The sequence below is a fragment of the Mirounga angustirostris genome, unplaced genomic scaffold (genome assembly GCF_029215605.1).
Source record: "Mirounga angustirostris isolate CCGP_5_RB_7025 unplaced genomic scaffold, mMirAng1.0.hap1 SCAF_6, whole genome shotgun sequence".
NCBI classification, from domain to species: Eukaryota; Metazoa; Chordata; class Mammalia; order Carnivora; family Phocidae; genus Mirounga; species Mirounga angustirostris.
Window position 1 is genome coordinate 76,229,839 of NW_026991714.1, and position 23,711 is coordinate 76,253,549.

General features: G+C 48.2%; 1 protein-coding gene across 1 annotated transcript in view; it reads left to right on the forward strand.

Annotated features, from left to right (window-relative positions):
• PAPSS2 (3'-phosphoadenosine 5'-phosphosulfate synthase 2) overlaps positions 1 to 20,388 on the forward strand; it is a 69,107-nt gene extending 48,719 nt beyond the window's left edge. Inside the window, exons 7-12 of the mRNA XM_045877721.3 lie at positions 101 to 212; positions 10,086 to 10,291; positions 15,344 to 15,479; positions 16,682 to 16,950; positions 17,956 to 18,185; positions 18,647 to 20,388. Of these exons, the coding sequence (XP_045733677.2) occupies positions 101 to 212; positions 10,086 to 10,291; positions 15,344 to 15,479; positions 16,682 to 16,950; positions 17,956 to 18,185; positions 18,647 to 18,788 (1,095 nt within the window). The 3' untranslated portion in view covers positions 18,789 to 20,388. The remainder of the gene's footprint in view (positions 1 to 100; positions 213 to 10,085; positions 10,292 to 15,343; positions 15,480 to 16,681; positions 16,951 to 17,955; positions 18,186 to 18,646) is intronic.
• The last annotated feature ends 3,323 nt before the right edge of the window (positions 20,389 to 23,711 follow it).

A 23,711-nucleotide genomic window follows, 5' to 3' on the forward strand; every position in this document is an offset into this window, starting at 1 on the left:
TGCCTTCATTCCTCTGCCAGCCAATGAGAAAGACCTGCCCTGGGGACAGATGGCTGGGAAACAGCTTATGGAAATGTTCACCTGCTTTTGTGTTTTGCAGCTGGATCTTCAGTGGGTCCAAGTTTTGAGCGAAGGCTGGGCCACTCCCCTCAAAGGTTTCATGCGAGAGAAGGAATACTTGCAGGCCATACACTTTGATACCCTGCTGGACGGTATGCGCTTTTGTTTCTTACTCTTCATTGTTAAAGAAAAAAAATTGTCCTCCAAAATCTTCACAGGAACAAGAAGTGTTCATTCTTGGTATTAGTTCTTGGTTCATACCTCTCACTCTGGAGATATTTAGATGATTTATGGTGTGTCTAATTCTATTATGTATAAATTCCATTTTTAGGATTTTTTTGGGGGGGTATCCTCAAAGGATTACTGACTATTTGAAAGTAAGGAACTGAAAATCGAAGGTTTTACTTGCATGCAAAAGCCAAGAGAAGATTAAGTCTGTTTTGCTCCACTTGCCTGGATACTCAGAGTAGAGGGCGATTGGGGGCCCTGTTGCCGGCTGCTGGGACCATCATGGGGCAGTGGGGGTAAACTTAGCGCACGGTGCTGACTTGCAGGGCCCTCTCACCCCCAGGGCTGCTGGGCCACTGGATGCTGAAGTGCCTCTCTTCATGCCCTTCCATGCGCTACAGGAGGCTGGCTGCATCCTCCGAATCCTCCTGGGGCAGCGCTAAGTCCGCCCTCTGGGCACAGGCTGAATGACTTGAGAGAGCTGATCTGGTCCTTGAGAGAGCTGATCTGGTCCAGATCGGAAGCATGTGTTATTCAGAAAACTTCCGGCCCCTTCTGTGATCATTTCCTTCCCAGAAGGGCCTGAGCTTGTCAAATGGAACTTGTCTGTTTCAAGCCCCTGAGGAATGGCTGCTAGTGGGGAGACCTGGGTCGGGGCAGGGGTGGGGGTGGGGATGACGACACACCGAGTCTGTGACACCGAGCAGGGCTTCAGACCTTTTAGGAAGAAAGATCAAGGCAGATAGTCTTTCTTGGGAAAAGATGTTCATGGCCTGGGCTTGTGACTCTACCTGGGGAGATAAAATAACATTCCAAAATATAATTGGTTTCCGTATGGCTTGCCTTAGCAATAATAACCATATCTGTACAGCACTTGCCCATCTGCAAGGCATTTTCTTAGGCGTGATTCGCTTTGACCAGGCAACTATGGTCACCCCCCTTTAGAGATGAGGGAGCTGATCCCAGTCTCAGTGCTTCGCCCGAGTTCATACCACTGGTCCAAGACCAGAGACCAGAATCTCCTGCCTTCTGGCCCAGTGCTTTCTCTACCAGGCTGCTCTCCTGGCGGCCGTTCCGATAGAAGTTAGAAGGTCAGCACATCTGTACTAGGGAGGCTGACACTTCCTTTGATGTCTTAATTCTGACACGGACGGGACACAGGCTGTTAAGTAAATGTCACTGGACGCCGCGGCCAGCCACGGACAAGAGGTTGACCCTGAGCATCCCAGCCAGAGCTGTGGTTAAAAGATGAGTGAACCACATGGGAAGTGAGGGCTCTGTTAGAGACACAGCGCTGTCACCTGTGACGAGGACTCACTCCATAAAGGAAAGTGCCAGGGGCGCTGGGTGTGCTTGTGGAAGAAGTTGGGGTGCTTCACCTGCGGTCTAGGACTTCAGGGTGGGGGGACAAAAACCATCCTAGAGCAGGCAGAAATCCTTTGTAGTTTATGGAAGGGAGAAGGGGCGTTTTGCTGGGTTGAGAGTTCTTAGCTTTTGATAGATTCTTAAAGGAGTCTGTGATCCATAAAGATGCAGGACAGCGAATGCCGTAATAATCTATCCGGATCGTTTAGGCATATCTCGCCCCCTTCCTCTACACCCTTTCGATTTCATTTTATGGTGTTCTGCAGTTTGTAAAACACATCGATTTTCTTGTTCTTATTTGGGCCTCGCTACCACGGGGCGGACAAAGCTTTTGGTACAGGCCTCCCTGCCCAGGCCCCCCACGTGTCTGCCCCCGAAGCCCAGAGGCACGGAGCTGAGGGGGGGTCACTCCCCCATTAATACTGGACTCCCGCTAGCTCCCCATTCCTGCCTGCTCATGCAGACATCCCAGTTCTTCCAGAAACCCACACCCAGCCGCTTGTGGGAGTTCTCAAGGGGGTGTTTCCCGTGCCTCCGAGTCAGGCCCACGGCCATGGGCCTCTTGCCGCGTGGATGCACGTGGCGCTCTGCACCCACGGAGGTGCAGCCCCTGCCCATTCACTCCAGCCACACTGTCCTTGGGCCCCATAGGCCTGTGGCAGCTCACAGACTCTCTCTCAAGTGGGAAGGCAGACGTCCCCCTGCTCTGTGAGAACCTCAGCTGAGGACTCTCCAGCAGTTGCTTGAATCCCACAGCGTCAGGGAACTGGACAAAACAACCCTGTGAGCTGAACCCGGGCCTTTCTTCTCCTGCGGTTGCTGGGGTGGCTCCACCAGCGGGGGTTAGGACCACACGTCATGCTGCTTCTGGAACCCTCCCAGCCTACAGGGCCTGTCTCTGGGACCCCATACAAGGATCCTTTTCCCCTCTGGGGATTTTCTGCTGGTCTACCCCAGAGTCCACCACAGTCCACCGGACACGACTCTGCAGCCCCCGTTGTAGTGAGGATTCAGAGGTCCCCCCCACCTTCTAGAAGCTTCCTCGACTCCTATGTAAATCCAGTGATAGAAACAGATACCAGGGATATAATGTGCTGCCCACCTCTAAGTAGAGGTAAAATACCATAGTGGGGCACAGTGTGAGCTGTGGAGCCGAACTGGGTTCATGGGCTAGTGATCTGCTATGAACCTGGGGCACATTACTTAACTCTGGGGGCCTCAGTTCCCTCATATGTAAAATGGGGCTGCTAATACCAGGCCCTACCCCATGGGGATGAGGGAAGTTTAAGGAACAACTGGTCCAGTAGTAAATGTTCCCTATATTAACACCCTCCCCCCATACAATGAAAAGACGTCAAGGTCTTGAAGGGACTCTGTGGCTCCCCCATAGTTACATCAGTCTGGAAGTAGCACAGATAAGATGTTCATCCGTCAGCCAACAAATATTTATCGAGAGTCCTCATATGCCAAGGTTTGTTCTAGCAGCTGGAGATAGAGTGGTAATGAAGACAGATATGAGCTTTCGGGGACAGATAGTACAGCCTGTTTCCTGAACCCTAGTACAGTGGTTCTTCTCCCCATATCAGTGGTTGTCAAGCCTTTTTTTTTTTTTTTTAAGATTTTATTTATTTATTTATTTATTTAATTTTTTTTTAAAGATTTTATTTATCTGACAAAGAGAGAGACAGCGAGAGCAGGAACACAAGCAGGGGGAGTGGGAGAGGGAGAAGCAGGCTTCCCGCTGAGCAGGGAGCCCAATGCGGGGCTCGATCCCAGGACCCTGGGATCATGACCTGAGCCGAAGGCAGGCGCTTAACGACTGAGCCACCCAGGCGCCCAGATTTTATTTATTTATTGAGAGAGAGAGCGCAGGGGGGAGGGGGAGAGGGAGAGGGCGGGAGAAGCTTAAGCGGACTTTCTTGGAAACGAACCTTGTAACAACATTGGCAAATCTCTTATATTATCCAGTGTGGCTGGAGTGAATGGGCAGGGGCTGTACTCCCCGCTGAGCAAGGAGCCCCACAAGGGAGTCGATCCCATGACCCTGAGATCATGACCTGAGCTGAAACCAAGAGTCAGACGCTCAACCGACTGAGCCCCCCAGGCGCCCCTTAGCCTTTTTTTTTTTTTAAGCCAGATCATTTGTATGTCCGTGAACTCTGATGCAGTATATATAGCAGATGAAAATGGAGCTGCTGCTGTGTAAGGGGTGGGCTTGGCCTCCCTCCCACCTGGAGAGCAGCCCTGAGCATGTCAGGAGGAAGCCACTTACCATACCATGAATCTCCGGGGAGAGCTCCCCTTGATGGCTTTTGGGCTGTGTAGACACAGTTAAATTCCAAAAAGTGATATATGTGTATCTCAGAAGGTCGAACAAGATCTCATTCATATGGATACCATTTAATTTTAATCAGTTCATGAAAGTCATGAGTCACCACTGACTGAAAATCTGAAATTTCTGGAGCCACAGACATGTAGCCACTGTCATCTGCCATCAAACAATTGCACATCTCTTGATCACCTGCATTCTGCAGGCAATATATATATTTTTTAATTTGGACCATGTCTCCCAAACATACTTGGTTGGTTTTAATTTTCTCAAAAGTTCACATTTCCCCTTAAATTAAAAAGCAAAACAAAGCAAAGAAACAAACAAAAAAACTCGGTCTGCTCAGTCCAAAAGCAAAAAAAAAAAAAAAAATTTTTTTTTTTGAAGTGTTTCTGATGATTACACAACAGGAGTTACTCCCTCTATCATTCAAGGTTCTACTTTCATTGGTTTATTATATCACTTTATTTTTCACTGGATATGTAGTTTGGAGGTTGTCAGAGACCCTCCAGTCATAAATATCTCACCTAATTAAAAAATGGAACCTCAAGCTCATGTTCTTGACTGGTGGCTTCCAAGGAGAGTCACGACGTGGCGTGAGACTCATGAGACTTGACCATTTGATGACAAGTCCTTCACAGCTCTGAGTTGCCAAGGGGGGCTTGAGGGCTTTCCATAGGTACCACCAGCATTTATCCGGCACCTAATGTGTTCTGACCCCAGCATTTGACACAGGATATCACATTTAATCCAGTAACACTACTGTGAAGATATTTTGCTCATATGAGGAAATAAGTATTGGAAAGGTTAAGTAACTCACCTGAAGCCTGGCTTCACATCCAAGTTATCCTGGCTGTAGTTCTTGTCCTTGTTCTGCTAGGTAGACTTTCGTGTCCTCTAAACATCTGGGATTCTAGAATGTTCTAGAGCAGTTTGCTATTACACCTAGCAGAGCCTGGTTTGGAACCATTGGACAATAGTTATAACATCACATATTTGTGTAAGAGACAACTTTTTGCTGAAGCTGGAGGTGCTGCTGACATGTGTTACAATTATTTCAAAACAGTTAATCATCTGAGTAATGCTTCTGGATTGCACTGAACATCATTCAGTACAAATTCTGGTCTCAGAAGCCTTTTGCTGTTATATATTCTTTAAAGATTATTTATTTATTTATTTATTTGAGAGAGCGAGAATGAGAGAGAGAGAGAGTACATGAGAGGGGGGAGGGTTAGAGAGAGAAGCAGGCTCCTCGCCGAGCAGGGAGCCCGATGCGGGACTCGATCCTGGGACTCCAGGATCATGACCTGAGCCGAAGGCAGTCGCTTAACCAACTGAGCCACCCAGGCACCCGCTGTTATATATTCTTTAGAGCAGTAGCAAAGAGCACAGTATATTTATATATGTGTGACGTTTTGTAATAGGAACCTGTTCCTTGACATTGTTGCTTTAAGATTATTTTGGTGGAAAGCTGAAAACATGTTTCTTAATTGTGTTTGTATTTTTCTAGGCATGGTCCTTCCTGGTATGTATTTCAACTTTCCAAGTAGTTAAATTATTACAATTAGATAGTTACATTAATTAGAAATGGTTAAGAACATAATTAAAAAAATCCAAATGATCCAGTTGGAATTAACAGTTCATGATCCAATCAGTTATAATAGAATAATAATGCTACATTCTTCTGTTGATCACAGTCCAAGTAACAGGATTTTTCTGGATCAGATGCAGCTGTTGTTTATAATGTCCTATTTGGCTGACAAAAGTAAACTTGTTTCTAAATTATTGTTGTACATTTTGTCCCTGAGGTTTAAAAAAATTGTGATCCTTTCCGCTAATTACTTCTACTGGTCCTCATTTAGTTCACGAATCTAGAATTTTTTTCTACTGCATTTATGAAACATTTTTAATCAAGGGATAAATCGATTTTAGATGCAATTTAAATGGATGCACCTGGTTGGATTGTGCATGATTGTATTTTGTGGTATGATTATGCATGAATTTAATTTCAAGCTATGGTGATTTGATAGTTATAGAACTGAGAATAACTATACACGTTGTTATGACTGTAAACTTCTGCGTTCTACCAGAATGGAAAGGTAAAACTGTGAAGCTATCATTTATCTTGGTGTTTTTTTCATCATTGTTGTTTTCCCTTTAAAAAGCCTAGTTAAGCTCAAAGCCATGATGAGATACCACCTCACACATGTCAGAATGGCTAAAATCAACACCCCAAGAAACGACGGGTGTTGGCGAGGGTGTAGAGAAAGGGGAGCCCTCGTGCACTGTTGGTGGGAATGCAAACTGGTGCAACCACTTTGGAACAGTATGGAGGTTCCTCATAAAGTTAAAAATAGAACTACCCTATGATCCAGCAATTGCACTATTAGGTATTTACCCAAAGAATACAAAAATACGGATTCAAAGGGGCACATGCACCCCGATGTTTCAAGCGGCATTATCTGCAATAGCCAAACTATGGAAACAGCCCAAGTGTCCAATGACTGATGAACGGCTAAAGAAGATGTGGTGTATACCACATCATATATAATGGAATATTACTCAGCCATAAAAAAGAATGAGATCTTGCCATTTGCAATGATGTGCATGGATCTAGAGAGTATAACGCTAATTGAAAGAAGTCAAAGAAAGACAATTACCATAGGATTTCACTCAAATGTGGAATTTAAGCAACAAAACAGATGAACACGGGGGGAAAAAAGAGGCAAACCATAAGAGACTCTTGATGATAGAGAACAAACTGAGGGTTGCTGGAGGGAGGTGGGTGGGGGATGGGCTGGATGGGGGATGGGCCTTAAGGGGGGCACTTGTTATGGTGGGCACGGGGTGTTGTATGTAAGTGATGAATCACTGAATTCTAGTCCTGCAACTAAAAAAAAAAAGCCTAGTTAAGCAATAGTGATTTCATTTTTGCTTAGGAAGAGTCCTATGCAAAAGTTGTGTGTTAGACTAACCGTGGACTCAGCACACCACGCTCTTTTGCAAAGTGAGGCAGCCCGCTGTAGGAGAGATCTCCCCAGAGCTGCGGCACACAGTGGGAAAGGCTGAAAGCCCAAGTTGGTGCTGAAAGCCATGGAGGATGCCTCAGCAGAACGTGACCCTGTCGGATGAGTTCCCATAGTGGAAGAGTTGAGTGCTTATCCTGTGTGGAGTTGTAGCTCCGGGTAGATGCGGTCGGTTGGCATCATTACTCAGTGGAACTCGTCTTCCTCCCCACTGCCCCCCCCCCCCAAGATTGGCTCTCGACCACCCATCAGGAAGGGCTGTTTCCCCAGGGCAGGGTTTCCCTCAAGGCCAAGAGGAACATGGGTGCGAGGCTACCTCGGGCAGGAACCTAGTGGACCAAAGGAGGCAACTGCCACAGGAAAATGGTGTTGGTTTGTGTTTTGGTTTACTTGATTTTGGTCGGGTCACTGTGAGCAGTGTGGTCAGTAACCCACAGAACACATGGTTTCTAGTCAGATCATCAGCACCCTTGAAGACGTTCCACTTGGCTAGCCTAGACTGCGGGGTGGGTTTCATGATCTTGGATGACACACCTCCAATGATAAAGGGCTGTACGGTATGCCCCCACCCCCAGCAACCCAGGGAGGTACGGATTATTCATTATCCCATCTCTCAAGTGGGGAAACTGAGCCCAGAGGTGAACTGAGCCCACAGAATGCCTGAGCTTTGAAACAAAGGAGTCACTTGAATCCATGACTTCCTGTGCAGATAGCTTACTTGTGGTTTACAAGGGCTACCCGGGGCACTGGCGGCGGGGCGGGGTGGGGGTGGGGGGTCAGAGGATTTTGACAGACAGGATTTCTTTGTCCCCTGCAGTTGCTATCTCTATCCTGTGACATTCTTTACACTCTAGTAACTTTGGAGAGTATGTAGAAGTTGCAAAGTGATATGCCCGGAGATGGGTTTCATAGCTGACTCCGATCTCAGATCTTTAACCCCATCAGAGGCATTCCAAATGTTGGATTTTGAAGGTTAGGTTTAAAAGACTTCATTAATTTGTGGGACATTTCCTCAAATCCATAAATAACCGCATTTGTTTCCTATGGAGTTGACTGTTTTCCTTATTCACGTGCTCTGGTTCCTTTCTGAGTCTTGACCTTGGGAATCCCCCCAGATCTCCCTAATCTTGTTCAGTGTTGTACGCTGACGGCATGCCCTGTTTTCTCATGTGTGACTATAGTAGAGAGACGGACATAGTTGGTGGATGTCAGGTGCCCCCACAGAAGGGGGGGGACACAGCTGGCTCATTTCTTTTACATTATCTGGCCTCATTAAGAAATTACATGTTTCCAGAAAGCCCAACTGTAATCTTTGAAGCCCCAAACTGAAAAATAACTACATCTTTTAACCATTTTCTCTAGAAAACATTTAAAAAATGTCCTTCTAAGAAACCCCAAATAACTTCATATTCACTTCTAAAAATGTGTTAAACACAAGCTTTACAAAGTGACATCATCGTCACTAGTTATTGCCAGTTATTGAGCTGAGCTCTAACGTAATGGTGCCCTGAGGGGTTGTTGGCCCCACACAGGAGGAGCCCCCCATGACTTTACTTTTGATTTCTTTATTAGGGTTCTCCAGAGAAACAGAGGGAGAGATTGATTTTAAGGAATTGGCTCACACAGTTGCAGAGCCTTGGCAAGTCCAAGATCCACAGGGTAGACTGGCAGGCCAGAGACCCAGGGAAGACTTGTAGCTCAAGTTCAAAGTCTGTGAGCGGAGCTCCCTCTTCTTCCTGGAAAGTCAGTCTTCTGTTGAGTCCTTCAACTGAGTCTATGAGGCCTATCACCTTATGGAGGACACTCTCTACCCCAAGTCTACTGTCTTAAATGTTCATCTCATCTTAAAAATACCTTCAGAGAAACCTCTAGAACAATGTTTGACTGAATATCTGGGCACTGCAGCCTGGCCAAGTAGACACATAAAATGAGCCCTCACAGTTTCTAGGTCAGCTTTTAAGTAATTCTCTTGCCTCTTCCTTTGAGATCAAGCTGGTCCTAGGCATGTGTTGCAGCTGAAGATGGGATGAGAAATTCTCTGAACAGCACATCCCATACCCTCCAGTTTGTTGTGTTGTATCCTGAGAAACCAGAATGCCAGTTTACTTAAATTCCCTTTAAAGTAAGACACTTAGCATAAAGGGGAGAGGAGCTCACTCTCCAAAGTGCATGAGCTCTATAAATCCACTTTCTATGGTTTTACCTCGTCCGTGTTTTTTGACTGATGGTTCTCAACTGCAGTTGAGCTAGCAAGGGCTGTGATCCCAGAGAAGTCTTTTCAATACCATTTAAAGGTGATGCCATGCCCGGACCACAGGAAACAGACATCAGGAGGACTCCTTCTTTGGGGTCCTACCCCTTAATGTTAATTGTCTGATTTTTTTTTTTTAAAGATTTTATTTATTTATTTGAGAGCGAGCGAGCGAGAGAGAAACAGCATGAGAGAGGAGAGGGTCAGAGGGAGAAGCAGGCTCCCCGCTGAGCCGGGAGCCCGATGTGGGACTCGATCCCAGGACCCTGGGATCATGACCTGAGCCTAAGGCAGTCGCTTAATCAACTGAGCCACCCAAGCGCCCTGATTTTTTTTTTTTTTCAATTCAGTGTGTTGGTACCACAATTAGAGCCTAAATAGATAATATAAGAGATTTGCCACAAGGTTTGTTTCCAAGAAAGACTAGAGGCTTTTGTTTGGCCAACCTTCATTGTGTGTAATTGGGTTTTTAAAGATTTTAAACTCTCTGGTATGTTGAGGTCAGGACCAAGCTTTCAAAAGGGAACTCAAAGGGAGATGCCCCCTTCTCATCCCCCAGATTAGATCACTCACTGAAGCCACCTCCGTGATTTGAAACTCAGCCCACTTTTCACAAATGCCCCATCTCTGGTATTGAGAAGCCTCTCGAGGGCTTCTCATCGTAGACTCTCAGGAAATTGGTTGCAGCCAACACAACCATGTTGGATTTAGGCCTTCCTGGCCTTTGCAGGAGATGTTTGGATGGACATTGTGCACATTTGAGTCATCCTTCAAGGACGGCACACCTTGCATCCCATACTCACTCATCACGTGGTTCTTTCTATAGACGGAGTGATCAACATGAGCATCCCCATTGTACTGCCTGTCTCTGCGGACGATAAGACACGGCTGGAGGGGCGCAGTGAGTTTGTCCTGACACATGGTGGACGGAGAGTGGCTATCTTACGAGACCCTGAATTCTACGAACATAGAAAGGAGGAGCGTTGTTCCCGTGTGTGGGGGACAATGTGTGCAAAACACCCCCATATCAAAGTAAGTAGCAAGACCTTTGGAAGGGCTTTCTTGATCTTCAGTTTAGGACAAAAATCATTCCTTTTTATTCCTTCATGAAGGACTTAAAAGAAACACCAGGGTCAGATAGAGGAATGCATTTCTTTTTTTAAAATCAATTTATGAGAGAGAGAGAGCGCGCGCGCGCATGAGCAGGGGGAGGGGCAGAGGCTAAAAGGAGAGAAACTCAAGCGGACTCTGTGCTGAGCGTGGAGCCCGAAGACGAGCAGCTTGATTCCGTGACCCTGAGATCATGACCTGGCTGAAGTCGAGTCAGACCCTTCACCAACTGAGTCCCCCAGGCACCGCCTGAGGAATGCATTTCTAGGGCAGGTCTTGCAGGCTGTGCCTTCGGAGATCTTTAGATAGGGACAGAGAAGTGTCTTTTGTGTTCGGGGGCTGCTCTGAATGATTCAGTGAGTCCTCAGATGCTGTGATGGCTGGCTCCCTCCGCTAAATGGGAAACAACTGGACTGGGTAGATAATTGAGTCTGGCATCTTGAGTAAAGGACAGAAATCAGAGCCATAGCTAGAGCTTGTGGCACTCTCCATCTTGGAAATTCACGGGAAGCGCATTCCTTATCCAGAGTGGGTCCAACCGACCACTGGAGAGAGACTCGGAGTGCGTGCCTCGTGGTCAGTGACATCCTCTTAGTAAACAAAAATCAGTGCAGAGCAGATGGCGTTAGAGTCTCCAGAGGGAAAGAGCACATTGTCATCAGTGGATATTTTAAGATTGAAAAATGCGTTCATCTGATTAGGATCGTTTTGAGTATATCCCGCCTAAAGGCAAAATAGGCTAAACCTCCTCAGATTCCTTCACAACTTCTGCTTGGTGGGGGTGGAGAGTCTCATGGAATTGCTGGGTGTGGTCCGTTTCCCATAAAGGAAAGTATGTGAGATTGAATGCAAAAGCCATCCCTTGCCCAGGATGAGAGCATTTGGGTTGAAATTTTAAAAAGCTGTATAAAAGGAGGGGCCAGACTCAAAATAACCCCAGGATCTCTTCCAGTCCCGTGCCCCTACAAAAGATGTTTGAATGAGCCTACTGGAATCGGTTGGGCGGACGTTGGTTTGGTTCCGTTTGTTTCAGTTGTGACATGTTGCAAGGGAGGAGGGACTTTTTCAAGGCCTCTAAACACAAGAAGTGAATGAGCAAAGCAGCTTCTCATTTGATGGACACAATCATCCACCTTGTAGATGAGCATCTTGATCCTGCCTCTGTTTCATCTACTCCCTGGTCCTCATGGTCTCGTGATGGGTTCTGATCTTCCGTCAGTGACCCGGAGAGAGAAGAGTGACCCTGCAACTCCCTGTACCAGAGGTGTCCCCTCTTGGGGCCTGCTGTCCACATCCACTGTGGTAGTCCTAAAAGAAACACCTGAGGAAGCTCTCGAGAATTACTTCATCTTGTTGGCAGTGGAGCTCAGAATTTCTTAGAAGCCAGGGAACGTGGTGCTGTGACTCGTGGTCTTGGTCATCTGGTCAGTGACTGTCCCATGAGGTCGTCAGAGGGACTCTGCAAACATTCCCAGTGAGCTAAAGGCGAGAAATGGGCCATGGTTAACCTGACAGAGGAAGGCACTCAGCATACACACCACACCCAGAGTGTGACGCGTGTTTGCCGGACGCACCACACACACCGTTTACAGGGAAGGGACTTTTCACTGCCCCTTTTTTAGCACCTTGAAATTTACAGGGAAATTTACACTTAAAGGTGTTTTTTTCCCCCCCCAAAGTAACCCCTTCCAAAAGTGGCGTGGGCCTTGTTGCGTTTCCAGTGGCCCTGGGAGTACTTGGCTGGGTCAGTTCTGGGGGTTGGCGCCGAGCGCTCCTTGTGAATCTGTGAAGGTTGGGATCCTGGCGTTAGAGAAGTATTCGGGGCTCTTTCCGGGCTGGCTCCACCTGCAAGCACCTCACCCCCATCTGGCTGTGGCCAAATCCTGGGCGTCTTCCTCCTCCCGTGTTGGTTCAGCTGCTGGGTCCTGGCGATCCACCCCCTCCCCACGGCTGGCTTGACGTTGGGCACTTTTCTGTTCCACCTTGGGCCAGGGCATCCGTTCCCCCTGCCGTGTCCTGCCTGACTCCGGCTCGGCCTTGTCCGTCCTGCAGCTGGTGCGTCCTGCCCGACCCATCCCTGGCTGGTCATGCTCCAGAGCGGGCCAGCGTGTTGTCCTCTCCTGCTCCTGCACATGCTGGTCCCTCAACCCAGACACTGTTCCTCCCACCCCTGCCACCTCCCCAGGCTGCCACCCCGTTCCTCCTTCCTCCCCGTGACCCGCGTGACGGGGTGTGCCGCCTTTATGCTCCCAGACTTTGCCCTTGTGCGGCCCCAGCTCTTCCAGTTTTGTCACCTGCTCAGCCTTCTGCCAGCTCAGGAGATGAAGGGCTGTCTTATTGGGCCGGGCTCACCCTGCAGGCAGAGCTCAGGGGAGGCAGCAGGTGCAGTGGGAGAAGCAGCCTGGCTTGGGGGGTCTTGGGCGCGGTGTCCTGGCATCTGGCAGTGCCTGTGCGTCCTTGAGCGCTGCCGCTTCTCTCGTCTGCAAACGAGGCATGAAGTCCTGTCCTTTCTACCGGACAGCACAGAGATGAAGGGACGTTCTCCACGGGGACCGCCTCAGTTTTCTGCCTCTTGAGCCTCATCTCTGAACCCTTTCGTTGTGACCCTGTTTTCCCGAACACCTGCCATTTCTCACTTCCTCCTGGTTTCTTGCCCCCTCCCTGTCCCCTTTCCATTGTGACGAGTGTACCTCCCCGCTCCAGCCCATGCACCCCGCCCCCTCCCCAGGCTGTGTCTGTGGGGCTCCTCAGAGCAGCCGCCTTGTCTTCGTGCTAGGGTCCGAGCTCACCTGCTCCTCCTTTCTGCATTGCTGTTGCCTGTGATTCCAAGCGCGGATGCCCTCTCACACTTCCTTCGACTCTCCGAAAGCCCGTCCCCTCATTTCTGTCCGTGCGCCCAGGTCTGCAGACTCTCCAGCAGTGTCCCCCCGCCTGCCTTTAGCAGGAGGCGCAAAAGGAGCTGGGGGCCCTTAGGCCACAAAGCCTGGGAAATGGGGCAGAGCCACGGAACCTCCCTTCCTGGTAGCGAGAGCTACGTTCTGGGGACAGTTGGGCCATCTTGGGGAGAGAAATGCCCTTTGCTTCTCCCCATCTCAGAAATGCCAGAAGCATAGTTCAGCATTGCTCATCAGATAGACACATTTTTTAGGCTGAGTTGTGAACCAAACTGGAGAGATGGCGCCTTCACCAACAGAACAATATAGGGTGGACCCCTAGCGTCCAGCATGAGTTACTGCACTCCTAGGGATTTGGGGTAAGTGTCCACATTTTATCCATCGCCCAACTCTGGGCAAGGAGGAGAAAGCAAATGCACAGGTACGGGGATTTGACAGTATTCTTAGTAAGTGATTTTCCTCCCTCCATCCCACACAGCCGTGTTTTTCCTTTCTGTTGCTGTAACCACCCTTCCCGCCAGGCTCACCCCTCACGTTTGTGGGGCCCAGGGCAAATGAAAGCCCACATACCATATTTAAAAGTTACCTATCGAACTAACAAACTCTTAGATAAACTATGTTCTGTCCTTCTACGTTAAGAATAACCCAGAAGGTCAGGTTCAAATTTAAATTCTCCACCAGAACATGGTGCTGTGTGAAGAGTTGGCTCTCGACCTGCCATGAACCCTCTTTCCTTCTCTGCTTGGCCTTGTCCTGTACCAGGAGGGCGCCCCAGGCCGGATGGCTGAGCTCCACCCACACCCCCCCCAGACTCCCCTCACTCAGCCCCTGCCCAGAAATAGGGCTGCCTCCCCGGCTGTGTGCTCCACCCCAAAAGACAGGCTGGGAGAGGAAGCGTGTGGTTCCTTGTCAAGGTGTGCATTTTCTGTTCCTCACTGTCCCCGGAAGTCACTTCAACAGAGACTGGGTATTGACAAGTGAGGGTGTTAACAGTAACCTCTGTGGTTTTTTTTTAAGAATCTTATAGTTTTAGATTTCACATTTAGGTTTTAATCCATTTTGAGTGAATTTTTTTACAGAGTATAAAATAAGGCTCTAACTCTCTTTGTATGTGGATATCCAGTTTTCTCAACACTGTTTGCCAAAGAGACTTCTTGCCCCATCGAGTGGTCCTGGTGCCCTTGTCAAAGATTATTTGAGAAAAATAAGGTTTTAGCTACTTAGTCTGTGCTTAGCCTTGGATGTGGATTTGGCAACATATTGCTGCTCTTTGGACATTTTCTTTTGTTTTCAAATTAGAGGTAACAAAGGATGCTTCTTTCCAGAGTTTCCTTAGAAACTGTGCTCAGCAATAATGAACCGGTAGAAAACAACTTGCCTGATTTCCCCCAGCTTCTCTATTTTGGGTCCTTACTGAAAACAGTCTAAGACACATCAGGCTGTATTAGGGATGTGCTGGCGGTGGTTCTCAGAGAGTGGCTCGCAGAACACTGGGGGTCCCGAGACCTTTCCACAGAACCCCAGTCTCAAAACTGCCTTCGTAATGCTGAGACATCCTGTGCTGTCTTCACTGGGCTGATATTTGTACTGCCCGTGCCAGAGCAACGTGGGCGGAACTTCTGGCCCCTTGGACTCAAGATGCCTGGCTCAACTGGGGTGGTCCCCTCAACACCAAGCACTTGCAGTAAAAACAGGGCCGGCTTCAGTTAAGAATGTTCTTGATGATGGGGTGCTTGGGTGGCTCAGTTGAGCATCGACTCTTGATTTCAGCTCAGGTCATGATCTCAGGGTCGTGGGATTGAGCCCCAAGCCGGACTCCCTGCTCAGCGCTGGGCGTGTGAAGTCTGCTTGAGATTCTTTCTCTCCCTCTGCCTCTCCCCTGCTCTCTCTCTCTTTCAAAAAAAAGAAAAGTATAAAAGGGTTGAGAGACCAAAAAGTTTGAGAAATACTGTGTTACAAATGCTTAAGAATGGAAGGCGGTTCTTCAGGATTAAACCAAGTTTGGTCTAGGAGAAAATGGTTTTCAGATAAACTAGAAGTCGACACTCATCTCCAACAACTTTACTCATGGTCTTTCTAGATGGTGATGGAAAGTGGGGATTGGCTGGTGGGTGGAGACCTGCAGGTGCTGGAGAGAATAAGGTGGAATGACGGGCTGGACCAGTACCGCCTGACGCCTCTGGAGCTCAAGCAGAAATGTAAAGAAATGAACGCTGGTACGTAGACTGCCTTGTGTACCTTTGTCAGTCCTCCTCCCCACCCTCTGATTATAGAATTCGAGACACCAGGAGTCTGCCATGTCTATAGTTTCAAAAAGCTGGAGACCTCTATGGATGTGTGTATTGGTACGGACTGGAGCAATTTAGAAAGTTGAAGTACATCCACATATTGGAATAGGATGCAGCAGTTAAAAATAGGCACGGACACAGAAAAATACCCAAAGTGTATTTATTCAGCAAAAACACAAATTGCAGAACAATCTCTACAGCGTAATTTTGGAAAACAAAATACAGTAATTGTTCTTAAAACCCTAAGCTACTTGTGTGTCTAGAAGCAGAAGTCTCTGGGGCACGCGCCCCAAACTGCAGGTGACAGGTGCCTCTTGGGGATGGAGGTAGACCAAGGGGCGGGAAAATTTTCACTTTATAAATTTTTGAAAAAGTAATGGTGGGATTATAAGTGGTTTTTATATCCTGTTTGGGGCTTTTCTGGATTCCCCACGTTTTCCATGATGGGTATTTCTTTCATAACTAGAAGGAAATGAAGGCTGTCAGGAGCCCGTCACTAAGTGTAGTAGTTTTGAAGATTCTTTTTACAATGAAGGTGAAATATGTTTTTACGTCTTTAGGTTGTTAAAACTTTTCCCAGGCCCCAGATGGCGCTGGTCGTTGCTCACCCCCTAGGGGAGCGAGCCTGAAGCAGAGGGTGACATGGGGACTGAGTGGTGCTTGGTGGCAGAGACCCTGGTAATAGATGGCTTCATTTCCGAGGCAGGCTCTCCCATTACGGCTTCGTGCCTGTGTGTCCTGTCTGGTCTGGTGGGTGTCTTTGGAGTAACCAAGTAACCCCCAAAGACCCAGGTGGATTCTCCAGATGACTTTCGAAAGCAAGTAGGCATAGTGAATGCTCTGAACAATAAACATTGCTGTTTCCTTTCTTTCAAGATTTTTAAAAAATTTTTAAGTCATCTCTATACCCAATATGGGGCTCGAACTCACAACCCCAAAATCAAGAGTCACATGATCTACTGACTGAGCCAGCCAGGCCACCCCTTCTTTTCTTTTAAAATTCAAGATCTAACTGGCTTTATTAAACATTCTAGCAAGCAGAGGGAAGCTCCCCCTGCATTTTCTTTCTTGTGCTTGCGGACGAGCGACAATGTGCATTTTGTTCAGCTCGGCCTTTGCTCCTTTCCCAGATGCGGTGTTCGCGTTCCAGCTGCGCAACCCCGTCCACAATGGCCACGCTCTGCTGATGCAGGACACCCGCCGCAGGCTGCTGGAGCGGGGCTATAAGCACCCCGTGCTCCTGCTGCACCCTCTGGGGGGCTGGACCAAGGACGACGACGTGCCCCTGGAGTGGCGGATGAAGCAGCATGCGGCGGTGCTGGAAGAAGGGGTCCTGGACCCCAAGTCAACCATCGTTGCCATCTTCCCGTCCCCGATGCTGTACGCTGGCCCCACAGAGGTGAGCAGTTCCCTGGGCCGGGCTGGGGGCCTCAGAGATGGGGGCTCAGACTTTACTTAAGAGGAGCCAGTGAGTCTCTGTGATCCTTTTCTCTCATGAGCAGATTCTGGAATCTTCCAGTCTCTCTTCTTTATCCAACTTAATTATGTTTCCGTTTAGTATTTGTAAGAATGCTAGAAACACCACCTCAGACCCATTACACAATGCCTTTGAGAATGTGGAGCTGACGTGTGAGCAAGGAGGATAATGCAGCTTGACTGAGGCTGTAGGGCAAACCGTATCGCACCTCATACTCAATTCCCGAAGTTTCAGTCACTCTGACTGGTTCACCACAAACGCCTGTGAGCGTCCTTAGAAAGGAGAATTCGTCTCTAAAAGCTCGGTGTCCCCTTTTGTCATAGCACAACAAGCCCGCCAAACAGGGATGTTCTCCGTCCCATGGCACCAATTATGTGGGAAGCGTGATCAATTGGAAGGGTCCCAGTGCTTTGGAATACCCCAGAGTTTCAGAAATTAATTCTCTTCAACCAGATTGCAGTGCCAGGCCTCCTCATCCTCTGTATTTCTCACTGAGCTTCAGACGGGGTGATTCATTTTGAAATCCCAATGTCGTGTTGAACGAGAATCAATGTCTTCGTATAATCCGCTCATTATTGGCAGTCGGATAATCAGACATGTTGGAATTTGTAATTTCCTTGAAACTGTGATCTATTCTGAATAGGGAGGGACTAGAAAGTAAAATTCACATGTCTGAGTGTTTCTGGTCCACGTGCCTGTCTGGAGGGGTGATTAGGAGACAGTTCTAGGAACAGTTCTCGGGTTCTAGGAAGCTGGGGTCAGGTGGGGGGAATTTGTGTCTAGAGCTCCTACCCTACCTGATGTAGTGAGCGTGAAGAAGAGCATGGGGTCTTATGACACTCCAGCAGAACAAAGGCATCTCTGTAAACAGGGACCCCCCGAGCTGGCCAGTGGTGACCAGCATCTCCCTTGCATGATGTTTCCTAGGTCCAGTGGCACTGTCGGTCCCGGATGATTGCAGGGGTCAATTTCTACATCGTGGGCCGGGACCCTGCAGGCATGCCCCACCCCGAGACCAAGAAAGACCTGTATGAACCCACTCACGGAGGCAAGGTCTTGAGCATGGCCCCGGGCCTGACCTCGGTGGAAATCATTCCATTCCGCGTAGCTGCCTACAACAAAGCCAAAAAAGCCATGGACTTCTATGACCCGGCAAGGTAGGTTTCCAGAGGAAGATTCTTTAATCACCATCTGTACACCATCTGCGGAAGGGCATCTCCACATGCTCCCGATGGGATGAGAGTCCCTAGAAGGCCGAGACTTGGTCTTACACGTTCCGTGTCCCCCTGAAGCATAGCACGGCCCCTGCATGTCAGTAGATGGTCCATCAGTAGCTCTCTTTCAACAAGTCTTCCTTGAGCAGGTGTTAAGGGAAAGGAAGCCAGCGTAGCAGAAGGGGACATGCCCGTGGACAGAGTAGGTGCCCAGGCAGCATGGAGCGTGTGGCTGCCATCACGCCCCTTTCTTCTGCAAGTTCCTTTACTCAAGAGTTAGTGAGAACTGCCCATTCCCGAAGGTGCAGGAAAAGATAGGGTCTGAGACTCGTCACCTCATGCAGGCATCTCTGGGGGCGGGGTGACTTACCCGCTCTGAGCTTTGTGTGGCTGCCCCGTGACAGGCACGACGAATTTGACTTCATCTCTGGGACACGAATGAGGAAGCTGGCCCGGGAAGGAGAGAACCCTCCAGATGGCTTCATGGCGCCCAAAGCATGGAAAGTCCTGACAGACTATTACCGGTCCCTGGAGAAGAACAACTAAGTGCCCTCCGGCTCCAGTTTCTTCTCGAAGTGCTCTTGGGTTCTTTTTCCTATTTTTGTGATTACATGCTTTGTACACAATTGCTTCTCAGTGATCGATTTTCATGTTTTATAATGAGGTAAAAATTGTGTCTATAATTTAAAGTCAACTTCAATAATATATAAAAGAAAGTCCGAATGAAGACCACCTCTTAGCAGGTGCAAGCAGTACTGTTATTTCAGAATGAAATTGTGTTCTCTACTGCGTCTGATTACGTAGGTTCCCAGGTTTCGGAAAGCTTTGACCGTGTGTCTAAGTTTACTTGCCAAGAAGTAAAGCGTATTTTCCAGCTTAAGTCTTGCCCAGTGTCACACAGTAACACGAACCAGACTGAGCAACCTCTTCTGTACAACTGACTTAAGGGGGGAAAAAAATTCTCACCCCTAAACGAGGTGTGGCTCACATGAAGATTCTCGCTATTTCACCTCCTGCCTCCCGCCCCATCTCCTAAGGGGCTCAAGCCACACCTCGGATCTATGCAACCTAGTTCGGCTGAGAAAGTTATGTTTTCTAAGAAAGGAGGGAGGTCTTACCACCCTTCTGTGACTAGAACTCCAGTTCAACGGTGATGTTTCAGTTGCAGAACACAGGACGCTTTGAGGAAAAGATTGGCACCCAAGGTTCAGACGATCTGGCATTGTTGTGGGAAGTTAGTTTTTCTCCTCTTTGCTATGGTCACTGTGTCCTGGGAGAAGCAGCTTCGGGCCAAACCAGTCCAGACCATCAGACTAGCAAGCTGCTGGAATGGGGAAAAGACCCCAGAAGCCCTCTGTCTCCCAGGGTTCCCCACCAGATGATGCCTAGCGCCTGCTTCGGGAGCGGCTGAGCACGGTCACAAACTCTCACAGTTGGCATCGTTAGAAAGTACTGGTGACACCCGACAGGCTTGCTGCCGCCGCTTGACCTGCAGTCTGGGGCTCCGTCTATACTGTAAAACACAGGGGCTGCCTCTGGCCCCCCTCAGTTGCTTAGCAAAGCTCCTTGCACGGAAGGCACTTACGAAGCAGTCTTCTTCGATGCCAGAAGGTCCAGAGTTTTCTAAACCCAGCGGATCTTAGTGCAGCTGGAGAAAATACTCTTCCAAAGACTCATGCTGTGCCGAGACACCTAACCTCTGATGGCTTTACTTCTTGGGAGGTGATCTTTGTACTTTATACATAATTCCTTGTTGCTAAAGAATATATGAAGAAACCGTACCTTTTATAGCTAGGTCTCTCTGGAAGAGACTTAAACTGTAAAGAGAAAACTGTGATTTTTTTTTTTTGAGAAAATGCTAATCTTAGCTACTGAAAGTTCTTTTGAGAGTAAATTACACACAATGGCCACAGCAAAGCGTAACTGCCTTGACTAGTATAGTGCCTATGTTGATTTAATCAGAGGTACTCAGTACTGCCTTTTTAAAGAACAGTGTATTTATTGAAAACAGATGGAATGTAGTGCCTTAATCAATATATTTTGTGTTTTTTTAAGATATATTTAAAACTGCTTTTCTGCACTTAATAATACTGAGTGCAAAGGACTATTTCTATGTATTTCTATGTAATAAACTTCTCAAAATGAACGCGGAGTCCTTTCTGCCTGTGACAGAGTGTGGGTTAGCCACGGGACTGCCGAGGGCTTTGTGACTGTGTAATTGGGAAGAAGAGCAGCAACCCTCTGACCACGATTAAGAGGCTGTTTGCCTGCGTCCGAGTCACTTAAAAACCACACGGTGGGTGTAGATGTGCAGGGCTCCTGATGTCCTCAGGGGGACGAGGCTGCTTGGGGGCTCACCGTAGGATGTCACCGCGGGAGGGTCTGACCTCTTTTCTTTCGTACTTGCTCCCTTTTCTCAAAGTACCCCCAGGGAGTGTGCCAGCCGGGCTGGGAGCGGGCTTTTGCTGTTGTCTTGTTTTCCATCCACTCTCGCACAGCCGCCAACCTCAGCCATGGCTCCTTTGTCTTGAGCCGGGTACTTGTTTCCACCCCTACTTCCTGTGGCCTGCGGGCACCTGGCAGTCTGGGGCCATGTTCCCCCTTGACCGCCTCCCTGTGGTCCTGAAGGGTTCCTGCACATCCTGCCACTGCTCCTCACTGGGGAAAAAGCCTGCTTCTCGCCCAGGGCCTCGCTCGCTTGCTTGTTCTGTTCTAAGTGACCGTTAGCGGGACCAAGCAGGGCAGGACATGTGTGAGAACACGAAGACACAAGGGGTGCCAAGGGGGGATGCCAGAGCCTCATGGCAGGGAGAACACAAACCCTGGAAAGGCCCCTGGAAGTCGCTGGGTCCGACAATGGCAGACCTTGCCAACGTACCAGCACTCAGGCCCCAGGATTTCTCTCCAGCCCATCTTCCTAGCACGAAGGAACCAATCCTAGTTACTCGAGGAGAGCAAGTGTGATTTTGTTTTCATCTTCCATTCTGGGACCCAGCTGTCAGGTCTGGCTTTCCTGACGGGCACCGGAGCTGCTCTTCCGTGTGAAGGTCGGAGGGACCAATCGTGCCGCTTTGCCTCAGATTCTGAATGCAGGTCCCCGTTACTTAAGCATTTCCTCATCACCATATGCATCAAGGATCAGGAATGCACTACGCGCAGATTTTGAAAACCACTGACTTTGCTTGCCTCTCACATGCATTTAGTTTTTGATGAATATTAACTATTATTGGGCCACTCAGTAGGTTCACGGAATGGGGAAGATGATATATAAGCAATTCACCGATACTCACTCCAGAATCTGCCTACTTTTTTTGCTTATATTGTAAATTATTTTAATGAAAAAAAAATGGGTTACTGGCTAGGGTTTAGAGATTTAGTCAGATACAAGAAAAACCTAGACAGTATACAAATCACACTTTTCTATGGAGCTAGCAAGGAATGGGGGATGCTGGCAAGGACCCCCCCAGCTGAGTGGGCACAGCTCTTTTAAAGTCACCATACGTGGGCGCCTGGGTGGCTCAGTTGGTTAAGCGACTGCCTTCGGCTCAGGTCATGATCCTGGAGTCCCGGGATCGAGTCCCGCATCGGGCTTCCTGCTCAGCAGGGAGTCTGCTTCTCCCTCTGACCCTCCCCCCTCTCATGTACTCTCTCTCATTCTTGCTCTCTCAAATAAATAAATAAATCTTTAAAAAAATAAATAAAAAATAAAGTTACCATACGTATTTACTATTGCTGGCATCAATAATACACACCATATTTGGTAAAATTCTTAAATACAGTATTTTCCCCCCCAGAAGTTTTAGCCTGCTGTGCACTTCTTTCACAAAATAATGTATGTGACAGTTATAAACTGTAACAGATGATACACACTTACATGGAAAGAACAATCTTGATTTATATTTATTTCATAAGCCTGTTTTCCATAAATAGTTCAAAGGTAAAATTCAGCTCATTGTAGGTTATATGGACTGCTTTCATGTAAATAACTCCAATACTGATCTGGTATTTTGAACTAGTTAAAAGACTGGCTTCTACAAGTGTATTCACCAAGAAGAGCCTACATTTATGGGAAGATATTAATCCCCTGTCCTATCCTCAGATGATAAAAGGAATTCTAGAAAGTACTAGATCTTTGGGTAGTCAAAGCAAACAACAAAGAAAACCTCTAGCTCCAACAGAGTCAAGGAAATAAACACGTTTAATACACAGAAACATCAGGCCCATGCGGTGTCTCCAACCTGCCTATCTGATGGCATTTTGGTAACCTGTGCCCATCAGAACAAGTGCATCCACCAAGGCTGACACCCATCAGCAGCTGAGCGCTGCAGTCAGGTCCGCATCGCTAACTAAGGGCCCTGCGTCTATCAACATGGCCGCCGTTGCCACAGTGCGCAGCTTAGTGGGCTGGGACAGGAACGTAGCGAGATCCATTTCAGCAGGCCCATCATGGTGCAGACAAGGAAATGGAGGCCTAGAAATGGGAGACAGGAGAGGACTTCCCTAAGCACACGAGAGCCTGCAGCCAGACTCACTTCCTCACTCCCAAAGTGTTTCCATAGGATTCTTAAAACAATCCCACAAGGTACACGTTTATGATTTCTATTTACAGATAAGGGAACAGGTGCTCAAGGAAATAGAGGTTCTGCCCAAGGCTACAATGCCACATATACATGGCATACATATACATATATAAAATTGTATTACATATATATAAGTTTCACAGCTGGGGTTGAAACCTATAAAGTTGGAAATGAACTTCACAGGACTTGTAATTCTGCTAGAATGTAGGAGGATGTGAAAGACCTTCACTCCCAGAGTAACAAGAGAAAACTGAGACAAAATAAAAATAATGCTTCTCTATAAGGCTGGCAAAGAAAAGTGAATACAAGCATTCTTCACCGACTGCCCTCTGGAGAGAAAGAAGCCCCTCGGGGGTGAGCAGGAGCCTGGGTGCTTGCGTGTACCCCAGGGAGGAGACTCCTAAGTCTGGATGCAGGGTACGGAAGAGCAGGCCTGCCTCAGATGGAGATTTGGCAGATATGCGGAGAATTCAACCAGGATTCAGACAGTACTGACCAAGATCCACAAACATATCACCTTCAAAAATAAACTGCCAGGCTAGACAGTCCCCCTTCCCTGGATCTCACAGAGTAAATGGTCAAAGAGAGGCTCTGAGTCTCGTGTGTCCTCCTGGTGACTGGCTGCCAGACCCTGTCAGAACTGAGCACATGGAGGGAGCCGCGGACATCTGACCCCTGCACGCCCAGCCTCTCCCAGCTCCAGTACTGCCAAGATCAAAAGGCTGCTGCCAGAGAGGTCAGGGGAGGGCTTAGCACGCCCTTAGCATGGACATCTGACCCATGCACGTCCAGCCCCTCCCCAACTCCTCTTATTATGGCTGCAGCCCAGATCTGGCATGACCGGACTCCAGAATGGGGACGATCAGGCCTTCACCACAACTGCCTGTCA